General features: G+C 43.2%; 1 protein-coding gene across 27 annotated transcripts in view; it reads left to right on the forward strand.

Moving 5' to 3' along the window:
* Positions 1–12,011, forward strand: part of LOC101925346 (lysosomal phospholipase A and acyltransferase) — a 188,799-nt gene that overhangs the window by 136,495 nt on the left and 40,293 nt on the right. For 2 of the 27 annotated variants that reach the window (XM_045382687.3, XM_074027424.1), the window contains exon 10: positions 581–684. The exons of 24 other annotated variants lie outside the window; for them this stretch is intronic. In XM_045382687.3, coding sequence (XP_045238622.1) covers positions 581–681 — 101 coding nt within the window. In that variant the 3' untranslated portion in view covers positions 682–684. Of the gene's footprint in view, positions 1–554; positions 685–12,011 lie in introns of all 27 variants that reach the window. One more of the 27 variants, XM_074027418.1, reaches the window with a different exon arrangement.

Raw genomic sequence — 12,011 nt, forward strand, 5'->3', positions numbered from 1 at the left:
TGAACCCGGGAGGCAGAGGTTGCAGTGAGCAGAAATTGTGCCACTGCACTCCAGCCTGGGTGACAGAGTGAAGACTCCATCTCAAAAAATAAAAATACTCCTTCATGACTCAGATTTGTCTGTACATACAGTTTTCTGGGCTGCTACCTGTAGAGATTTTGATTTTGTGGTTTGAGTTTATATTTTTATAAAGCATTCAGGAGTTTATATTTTTATCAGTTGCCCAGATAATTCTGATGTAGCCTTAGCCAAGTGTTTGGGAACTACTAATAGATATAATGTAATAAAAACTAGTTTATTTAAAGCTAAATTTATCCCTTAAAACCACTGAAAACCATAATTGTAACTCTTAAAGTTATTGCCCTTCAAATTTTTAAAAAATCATCTTAGTACCTAAGCTGTCTGAACTCCAATATTTATATTATCTAGTAAAATGTGGAGAGCCATTTTATGCAGTGATTGACAAGTAAAAGTTAAATTTCTTTTGCTTATAGAAAAAAAACAGGCTGGACACTGTAGTAGATTAAGTTTACCCTCTGGTTTGTTCCATTCAGTAGTGATGTTGTCTTCTTTGACACAGACCAATTTATATCTGACTTGGAACACCAGCCATCAGGTTCAGCAGAGAAATGGCCTAACCACAGTGTGCTCTCATGTCAAGCTCCTTTCTGGAGAATCTAGAGGGTGAGTGTTGATTGAAATGTGTCATTGTTTTTGTGCCCAAGTCTGGTATTTGCATGCAGTGGCTGGATTTGCATGTGCTACAGAGGAGGGGGTATGCACGGGCACTTTCTAGTAGGCCCACTCATTATCTTTGGAACTACACTTTGACTAAAAGACTCTGCTTTTTAAACTTAACCACGCTCAGGCTCTTACACTTGTTCTTATGATTTTATTATTGAATGAAAGGCAAGTGTTGACTTAGATTTATTAGACCAAAGCAGAAAGAGGTTCCATATCTGTGAATTCTATGGTTTGGGTGCTGAGTAAATTTGGTTGCTGATCAGGTTTGTAAGCCTACTCATTCCTGGGTCAAGTACTCTTAGGTTTTGATGTGAATTAAATCAGGAAATTTTGTCCATTTTTCAGAGGCAACCCAGAATATTTATCCCTAGCCTGCCCTGTGGGCCCATGTTTGCACTTCTGGTAGTTCTCTGGGGCTCTACTTGGAAGGAAGCTGTAGCACTAGAGCCAGTTAGTCTGTGTCTAGGCTTAGGCTTCTAGACTCAGCAGCCAAGGAGGAACGAAGCTATTCCTTGCTGTCATGTTGGCTCCTTTCTTCAAATACTGTCAAAGCCACTTAAGAAAATATGTGAGGCCGGGCGCGGTGGCTCACGCCTGTAATCCCTGCACTTTGGGAGGCCGAGGCGGGCGGATCACGAGGTCAGGAGATCGAGACCATCCTGGCTAACACGGTGAAACCCCATCTCTACTAAAATACAAAAAATTAGCCGGGTGCGGTGGCGGGCGCCTGTAGTCCCAGCTACTCGGGAGGCTGAGGCAGGAGAATGGCGCGAACCCGGGAGGCGGAGCTTGCAGTGAGCCGAGATGGTGCCACTGCACTCCAGCCTGGGCGACAGAGTGAAGACTCCGCCTCAAAAAAAAAAAAAGAAAATATGTGATAGAAATTATAAATATAAGGGCCGGGCGCGGTGGCTCAAGCCTGTAATCCCAGCACTTTGGGAGGCCGAGACGGGCGAATCACAAGGTCAGGAGATCGAGACCATCCTGGCTAACATGGTGAAACCGCGTCTCTACTAAAAAAAAAAAAATGCAAAAAAAAAAAAAAAAAGAAAGAAATTATAAATATACAGATTATAACTTCCTAAATGCCATTTGAATTTTATTTTAAAATGAATTTGGATTTGGAATGGGCCTTGGAAATCATGTTCACTACCCAAACCTTTATATTTAGGTTTCTGCAGCCTCCTGATGACTTATCAGGCAAGATACCAAAACCCTGGCTTCTCCCAGAGCTGGGCCTACCCTGGTCTCACATCATTCTTGTCCAGCCATGAGAGGAGTGGTAACTTAATTCCTGCATTGAATGTATATAACACTCTCAGGAGAGTTATAACCAGAGGATTTAAAATAATTTCCTCATATTAGGGGTGAGAAAATAAGTTGCAGAAAGATTAGTTAAGTCACCCGAGTCACATCACAGCTAAACTAAGACTAAAACTTACTTCTTCCAGTGTTTAGCCCAGTGTGCTTCCCATGTGTGAAACAACAAGTTGGTCACTGATAATCTTGGTATGAAGGAAATATTTCTGTGAAGTGAAGGGATCAATGGATGACCGAGTGAATAAGGGTGAGAACATAGAAGAAACAGCAGTGTGGTAGACAACTCCTTTAAGATGTTAAGCCATGAAAGAAAGAATTAGATACAGAGGGGAATGTGGGGTCCAGTGATTTTATTTGTTTGCTTGCTTGCTTGCTTGCTTTTTTGAGATAGAGAGATTTACACTTTTTTTTTTTTTCTTTTGAGATGGAGTGTCCCTCTGTCACCCAGGCTGGAGTACAGTGGCATGATCTTGGCTCACTGCAAGCTCCACCTCCCGGGTTGATGCCTTTCTCCTGCCTCAGGCTCCTGAGTAGCTGGGACTACAGGCGCCCGCCTCCATGCCCGGCTAATTTTTTATATTTTTAGTAGAGATGGGATTTTACCGTGTTAGCCAGGATGGTCTTGATCTCCTGACCTCGTGATCCGCCCGCCTCAGCCTCCCAAAGTGCTGGGATTACGGGCGTGAGCCACCGCACCCGGCTGTGATTTACACATATTAAGTGCTGATGAGAAGGATCTGGGGAGATGAGTTGATAGGGACAAAGAAGTGAAGAAAATTGATGCAGCAAGGTGTTCAAGGGGATCCAGAGCACAGGTAGTGGAATGGATCCTGTGGATTTTTGGGTCTGGAGCTCAGGTTTGGCCCTTAGAGGTAGTAGATTTGGGAGTCAACAGTGGACAAGATTATTCAGAGGAAAATGTACAAAATGAGAAAACAAAATAGGGATGAGGATTCTTCTGATAATTTTGAAATGCTTCTGAGTCCCCACATCTTAAGCCAAATTGAGAGAAGTTGTTTATTTTTTCACATTTCAGCTTTTGCTGATAGAAAAGAGTACATGCTGATACTTGAATATACTTTCAAGTACCTGTGTACTGTTTACTCAGCTGGAGATTTAATGTTTGTCTTTGTAGAATGTTTTCAGTTAAAAACATTCCTAGAGGAAAGATTGTTATGACACTGATTATAGCATCACACATAGAAGAGGTTTCCTTTTTTTTTTTTTTTCTTGAGAGAGTCTCGCTCTGTCACCCAGGCTGGAGTGCATTGGCACCATCCATACTGGCTCACTGCAACCTCTGCCTCCCAGGTTCAAGCAATTCTCCTGCCTCAGCCTCCCAAGTAGCTAAAATTACAGGCACCTGCCACCACACCTGGCTAATTTTTTTTTGTATTTTTAATAGAGATGGGGTTTCACCATGTTGGCCAGGCTGGTTTTAAACTCCTGACCTCAAGTGATCCACCAACCTTGGCCTCCCAAAGTGCTAGGATTACAAGCGTGAGCTACCACACCCGGCCAAGAAGAGATTTCTTAAAAAGGAAGAAGTCTTAAAAGGACTAATTTTCCCCCTCAATCCATTGGGTGGGGTGGGGGGAAGGTATAATAATTTTCCTTTACTAGTATTAGAGCTAATGTTAAAAGTGAATCTCTGATCTATTGCTGGTGAAATTTTTTATATAAAAAAAAGTAAAGGATATCTTCAAATCATTGTGCATGTGTTTTTAATCTGTCCAATGGTAGGAAGCTGTCTAGAATTCAGGGTGAAATTTAAGATAACTTGGTTAAAAATCTATCAGTCCACCCCATTGTATGAGGTAAAAAGAAGAAAAAAAATAATTAGGCTTGGATGCAGTAGCTCATGCCTGTAATCCCAACACTTTGGGAGGCCGAGGCAGGCGACTGCTCGAGCCCAGGAGTTTGAGACCAGCCTGGGCAACATGGCAAAACCCCATCTTTACAAAAAAAATACAAAAATTAGCTGGGCATGGTGGCTTATGCCTATAGTTCCAGCTACTCGGGAGGTTGAGGCAGGAGGATCCCTTGAGCATGGCAGGTGAGGTTGCAGTGAGGCAGGATCACGCCAGTTCACTCCAGCCTTCGAGGTCACGCCACTGCACTCCAGCCTGGGCAACAGAGCAAGACTCTAGTCTCTGTCTCAAAAAAAAAAAAAAAAAAAAAATCTGGCATAAAAGAGCTCAAGCTGATTTTCTTGCTTACAATACTTATTCTTCCTGTGTTATAATTATGGTGGTAAGTTTTATTTTTGTTAGTAGTATTAGCTAAGTTAGTATAATGGAGATCTCAAAGAAATTTCCACATAGGAAATTTCTCTCACACCTCGTGGTAATTCAGAGATCAAGATTCCTTTCAATTTGTTGTTCCTCTTTCTCCTTAGGTTTTGTCAAAGCAGAGAAACCACTTAGTCATGACTGAGTCTTAGCCCCAGGAAGGGATGGGAAAAGGGGAGGAATAAAGAAGCCAAGGAAGTGATGAGGAAGATACATACGTCACTTTTGTTCACATTTCATTAAAGAAAACGAATTACATGGGCCATACCTAGCTACAATGGGGAAGCCAAGAAATATACTCTGTAGCTGGATGCCAGTGTGACTAACTAAACCTCAATTACTGTGGAAGAATGAATTAAGATAATTAGCAGCCTATCATAGATACCTTCTAAATTTTCAGGAACTTATTTCTGTCTGTAGCTTGAAAAGTCAAATTAATGTTTTTTTGGTTTTTCCCTTTTTTTTGTTTTATTTGGAGACAGGATCTCGCACTGTTGCCTAGGCTTGAGTGCAGTGGTGCGCGATCATAGCTTGCTGCAGCCTGGAACTCACTGGGTTCAAGTGATCCTCCTGCTTCAACCTCCCAAAGTGCTGGGATTACAAGCATGAGCCACCACACCTAGCCAAATTAATCAGATTTTGAAAATTCCAAATTAATTCCTCAACTCATGCCATAAATAGGTGAATTCAGTTCAGACATGGTGGCTCTCGCCTATTATCTCAGCATTTGAAAGGCTGAGGCAGACAGATGACTTGAGTTCAGGAGTTTGAGACCAGCGTGGGCAACATGGCAAAACCCTGTCTCTACAAAAAATTTAAGAAAAAATTAGCCAGTTGTGGTGCTGCTTAGGTTGCAGGTTGCAGTGAGCCAAGATCGTGCCACTGCACTCAAGCCTGTGCGACAGAATGAGACCCTCAAAAAAAAAAAAAGGTGAATTCAGTATTTCCTGTATTTAGTTTAGATGTTGCTTTTATAACAATTGCATACATGTAGGCTTCATTTAAAAAAAAACATTTAATCTTTATTTTATAAAAACAACATCTCGGCTGGGCACAGTGATTCATGCCTGTAATGCCAGTGCTTTAGGAGGCTGAGGCGAGGTGGGAGGATCAGTTGAGGCCAGAAGTCCAAGACCAGCCTGGGCAACATAATAGGACCCTGTCTCTATCCTCCCCAAAAATAAATTAGCTGGGCCGGGAGCGGTGGCTCACGCCTGTAATCCCAGCACTTTGGGAGGCTGAGATGGGCGAATCACAAGATCAGGAGTTTGAGACCAGCCTGAACGTGGTGAAACCCTGCCTCTACTAAAATACAAAAAAGATTAGCTGGGCATGGTGGCAGGTACCTGTAATCCCAGCTACTCAGGAGGCTGAGGCGGGAGAATTGCTTGAACCCGGGAGGTGGAGGTTGCAGTGAGCTGAGATCATGCCACTGCACTCCAGCCTGGGCGACAGAGCAAGACTCCATCTCAAAAAAAATAAAATAAATTAGCTGGGCATGGTGGCACATGCCTGCAGTCTCAGCTACTTGGGGCAGGGGTATGAAGCAGGAGGATCACTTGAGCCTAGGAGATCACGGCTGTAGTGAGCTATGATCACACCACTTCACTCTAGCCTGGGTGGCAGGCTAAGACACTCTCTCCTAAAATAATAATAGTAATAATAATAATAAAATAACACCTTCACAAAATTGTTTACCCAGGGAATGAATACCTTTAATCTTCTGGCTCAGGAAAAGAAAGAAAAGATTAACGTGACCAAACTGGTGAATGTTCATTGTAGCTTCAAGAGGAAATAACATATAAGTGGAGTCTAATAATACCCAAAAATCCTTTACAAAATTGCAAATTAGAAAGGTCCGTTGGGATTTTGTGTATGTGGCAATGTGTATCTACTCCCTTCAAAGAGGGAGTGCCCTGGGTTACCCTACCCCTCTCTACCTGGTTGTGAGGTTCCATACTATATACTTGTCAGTTCTAACTTTGAATTCTTAAGCATGGGAAATAGCTCTAAATAAGAGGCCTGTTGGTACTCAAGCACCTCATTCTTGTGTGTAGAAATAGCATTCCAGTGGACTGCCAATTTGAACATTTCTTGAATAGGAACATTTTTTTCTTACAGCAAACATTATTGATAGCTCTGACTCTACTTTTGTTGTGGTGGCACAGGCAAATTTAGATGTTGAGGTAGTGGAAGTCACAGATGGTGGCTGCCAAAAGTGTGCCAGATCCTGTGACCTACATAACCTGTTAGCACCCTTATTGAGGACTGTTCACTCTTGTTCTAGGCTTTTAATTCACTTTGCTCGTTAAAGGGAGGAAAATGAGGGCCGCGTGCAGTGACTCATGCCTGTAATCCCAGCACTTTGGGAGGCCGAGGTGGGCGGATTACGTGAGGTCAGGAGTTTGAGACCAGTCTGGCCAACATGGCAGAAACCCCGTTTCTACCAAAAATACAAAAATTAGCTGGTTGGGAGGCAGAGGTTACAGTGAACCAAGATCACACCACTGCACTCTAGCCTGGGCGACAGAGTGAGACTCCATCTCAAAAAAAAATTGGGAAGAAAAATGATAAAATTGTACATTAGGGGCATAAACAATTCCTTACACTCTTATCTTAATTTGGTGAAAAAATAGGAAGCCACATCACATACTTAGTGGACTAGGGTTTATTTTTACTTTTTTTTTTTTTTTTTTTAAGAGAAAGGCAAATTGTCACGGCCGGGCGGGGTGGCTCACGCCTGTAATCCCAACACTTTGGGAGGCCAGGGCGGGTAGATCACGAGGTCAGGAGATCAAGACCATCCTGGCTAACATGGTGAAACCCCGTCTTTACTAAAAAATATACAAAAAAAAAAAAAAAAAAAGCCGGGCATTGTGGTGGGCACCTATAGTCCCAGCTACTCGGGAGGCTGAGGCAGGAGAATGTTGTGAACCCGGGAGGTGGAACTTGCAGTGAGCCGAGATCATGCCACTGCACTCCAGCCTGGGAGACAGAGCAAGACTGTTTCAAAAAAAAAAAAGAAAAAAAATTGTCCCTTTGTTTGTTGGTCAGGCTATTCTTGAACTCCTGGCCTCAAACAGTCTTCCTGCCTTGGCTTATTCCCATAACAGGCATGAGCCATGGCACCTGGCCTGGATTATGGTTTAAATAAATCAGTAAATTCATGCATGTATCCATTCAAAATGACTTGAAAAATTAAATTGTAAGCAGTATTTTTAACAACTTAAAAATTGTGCTTATCAAGATTGTTAATGACTTAAATTTACATTACATCATAGATTTGTTTACCATTAATAATTTTGACTTGCTTCATTTGAGACCTATGTTTTGGCCAGTCTCAGCAGGAAGATATCTGAAGAATCTAGAGGTGAGAGCCTGAACCCAGAGCCCTCAGCTCGAGGGAGAAGTGAGGGAGAAGGAAAGCAGAGGACTTGCATGATTAACACTTGGTTCAAGTTATTGCTGAAGGTCTGTGAAAGCACTTTGTTGCAGTTCTGACTCCCTAGCCTAAAATTCATATTCAGTGCTCACCTGTAGCAATTACGTGAACATGATTTTTGTTGCCATTGTTCCAAGTCCCCAAATTGTATTAAAGATTCAGTTGGCAAGTAATTTTATTTAGTACTCAATATATGTAAGCACTAGGGATTCAGGGGAAAACAAGATAGAGAAAGTCTGCCCCATTGGAACTTAAATCTCCTGACTGCTGGTGAATTTATAAATAAGTGAATCCTGTAGTATAATGTATGGTTGCGTATAGTCGGCTTGAGTGCTACTTTGTGGAAAATCTTCTGACTTTAACATAGTCTTAAAATCCTAAACTGTCAGGAACTTTCCAGGTTCCTTCAGCTAAGTAAGGTGAGGCACACCAGGCAAAGGAACAGCAGAGCTTTGATAAGGGGGAGCAGAAATAGTAACACAGCATTGAACAAGCTTCTGTTATAAACAATACCACATGCCTATTTTAGAAAATGATGGTTTCATCCTACGTAAGTGTACTTGGTAAGTGGATGGACAGTGCTCGATATCGACCCTCATCGTCAGGAAAATGTAAGCATTGACTTCGTATAAGACATAGAACAGTACCTCAGCTGGGTGCAGTGGCTCACGCCTGTAATCCTAGTACTTTAGGAGGCTGAGGCAGGAGGATCACTTGAGCCCAGGAGTTTGAGACTAGCTTGGGCAACATGGCGAGACCTCGTCTCTGCAGAAAAAAAAAAAAAGTCCAAAAATTAGCCAGTTGTGGGTGTGGTAGCACATGCCTGTAGGCCCAGCTACTCAGGAGGCTGAGGTGGTAAGATCACCTGAGCCCAGGAATTCAAGGCTGCAGTGAGCCGTGATTGTGCCCCCTGCACTCCAGCCTGGGCAACAGAGTGAGTACTCTATTGCCAAAAAAAAAAGAGAGAGAGAAAACACATCATGTGGTTTTTGATGATAAAGCACCATTGTAAATCAGTTTGTAGTTTTAAAACTTGAGCAGTGAGGCCGGGCGCGGTGGCTCAAGCCTGTAATCCCAGCACTTTGGGAGGCCGAGACGGGCGGATCACGAGGTCAGGAGTTCGAGACCATCCTGGCTAACACGGTGAAACCCCGTCTCTACTAAAAAATACAAAAAACTAGCCGGGCGAGGTGGCGGGCGCCTGTAGTCCCGGCTACTCGGGAGGCTGAGGCAGGAGAATGGCGTAAAAACCCGGGAGGCAGAGCTTGCAGTGAGCTAAGATCCGGCCACTGCACTCCAGCCTGGGCGACACAGCGACACTCCGTCTCAAAAAAAAAAACAAAAAACAAAAACAAACAAACAAAAAAAACTTGAGCAGTGAAATACAAATTGTAAAAAGTATTTTTCATAGCAGCCTGGAACATCTTTAAAGTTACCGCCTTTGGAAGTGATAAGTGATAAGAAAAGATGATTTGATTGTGAGCGAGGTGCTTGCTTATATATTTGGCTTTTTGCCACTGCTATAACCCCTGCTTGAAATAGACATTGTGAAAATCAAATGACATGCATTAGTTTTAACATTCTGTGGTCCCCTTCCTACCTACCACCTAATGAACTTTCACTGTGCTTGTTCTAAATAGCTTCCAAGTGATTGTATTGAATTAGGGTCCATTTATTCAGTCATCAGGAATGGATGTTTCCTCAGTGGCAAGGTTCTTGCCTTTTGGGAGCTCATAGCCTATTTGGGAGACATAATGATGAGGAGGAATGTTAGAAGTCATGCACAGAGATTTGTGGGCCATCCTTGTGCTCCGTCTTAGCACAAGACTAGCCTGTAGAACCCCCAGAATCTACATGGAAAACACTGTTCCTTGTATTTTTTGTGGCTTGAAATAACAGGTACCAAGGGCTGCCTTGCCTTCTTATGCTCCCTTTATATTCCCTCTCTGTGTACTATATAAGAGGTATTTTTCCTCTCCATTGTACTGATGAGGAAACTGAAGAGAAAAATATATTACTATGCAAAGCATCCTCACAACTTTTCATTTACAAAGAAGTTATTCCAGTGAGTTATTTTTAGTGTCGGGAGTAAGTTTAGTTTATATTCCATTATTCTTTGCAGCATCCATTATGAATGGTTAATAAATCCTAGCCTGGCAAATTTACTTAAATATTATCTGACAGGTTAGGCACAATGGCTCACACCTGTATTCCCAGCACTGTGGGAAGATTGCTTGAGGCCAGGAGTTACAGATCAGCTTTGGCAAAATAGCAAGACCCTATCTCTACAAAAAAAATTTAAAAATCAGCCAGGTGTGGTGGTGTGTGCCTACAGTCCCAGCTATTAGGTTGGTACAGAAGTAATCACGGTTCTTGCCATTAGAAGTAATGTCAAAAACCACAGTTACTTTTGTACCAACCGAATACTTGGGAGGCTGAGGTGAGAGGATGGCTTGAGCCCAGGAGTTCGAGTTTGAGCTATGATCGCACCACTGCGCTCCAGTCTGGGTAACAGAGCCAGAGCCTGTCTCTTAAAAAACAAAAAATAAAACACCGGGCGCGGTGGCTCACACCTGTAATCCTAGCACTTCGGGAGGCTGAGGCAGGTGGATCATGAGGTCAGGAGTTAGAGACCAGCCTGGCCAAGATGGTGACACCCTGTCTCTACTAAAAATAGAAAAATTAGCCAGGTGCGATGGTGGGCACCTGTAATCCCAGCTACTCTGGAGGCTGAGGCAGGAGATGAGCCCGGGAGACAGAGGTTGCAGTGAGCCAAGATTGTGCCACTGCATTCTAGCCTGGGCGACAGAGGAAGACTCCATCTCAAAAAAAAAAAAAAAAAATCTGACAAAGTACTTTATCAATCTGTATCTTAAAAAATTGCTTATCGGCTAGGCGCGGTGGCTCAAGCCTGTAATCCCAGCACTTTGGGAGGCCGAGACGGGCGGATCACGAGGTCAGGAGATCGAGACCATCCTGGCTAACACGGTGAAACCCCATCTCTACTAAAAAAAAATACAAAAAACTAGCCGGGCGAGGTGGCAAGCGCCTGTAGTCCCAGCTATTTGGGAGGCTGAGGCAGGAGAATGGCGTAAACCCTGGAGGAGGAGCTTACAGTGAGCTGAGATCTGGCCACTGCACTCCAGCCTGGGCGACAGAGCCAGACTCCGTCTCAAAAAAAAAAAAAAAAAAATTGCTTATCGCTGGCCGGGCGCGGAGGCTCATGCCTGTAATCCCAGCACTTTGGGAGGCTAAGGCAGGTGGATCACGAGGTCAGGAGATCGAGACCATCCTGGCTAACACGGTGAAACCCAGTCTCTACTAAAAATACAAAAAATTAGCCGGGCGTGGTGACAGGAGCCTGTAAAAAAAAAAAAAAAAAAAAAAAAAAAGGCTTATCACTTAGTGATTATTAGCTCACCAGTATTGATTAATCTTCACTGTTTTGTAGAGTCCTTTGGCTTCAAGTCCCTACTTCTTTACTATTCTACATTCAGTACTAACCACAGCCAAGCCAAAGCTTTTTTTTTTTTTTTTTTTTTTTTTTTGAGAGTCTTACTCTGTTGCCCAGGCTGGAGTGCAGTGGTGCAATCTTGGCTCACTGCAACCTCCGTACCCCAGGTTCAAGCGATTCTCCTGCCTCAGCCTCCCGAGTAGCTGGGATTACACTCGCCTGCCACCATGCCCAGCTAATTTTTGTATTTTTAGTAGAGACGGGGGTTTCACCATCTTGGCCAGGCTGGTCTTGAACTCCTGACCTTGTGATCCACCCGCCTCGGCCTCCCAGAGTGCTGGGTTTACAGGAGTGAGCCACTGCACCCAGCCTTCATCCTTTATTTCTCTGCATACCTTTGTGTACTGCCACTTGAAAACTGTCTACTGACATAAAACTGTTGACTACTGCAGCTAAAAGACATCGTACTAATCTAACACTGTCATAGTACAAATAAAGGGTGTTTTAGATAGATGAAATAATTTGTCCAAGGACACAACATGAAGTTAGTGGCAGAGCCTGAATTCAAACCAAACCTAATTTCTAGGCCACTCCTCTACTCACATATTTGCCTTCCCAGGTCCTATCTTCTCATCAGAGCACAATGATACTACTCCCACTTATTATTATCAGCCTCTGCTTTTCGGTGATATAACTTCTGTGCAAAATTTCCCTCATGCTTCTAGGTCTCTAGTGAGTATGAATATACCTAAATCTCTTC

The sequence above is a fragment of the Macaca fascicularis genome, chromosome 20 (genome assembly GCF_037993035.2).
Source record: "Macaca fascicularis isolate 582-1 chromosome 20, T2T-MFA8v1.1".
NCBI lineage: Eukaryota > Metazoa > Chordata > Mammalia > Primates > Cercopithecidae > Macaca > Macaca fascicularis.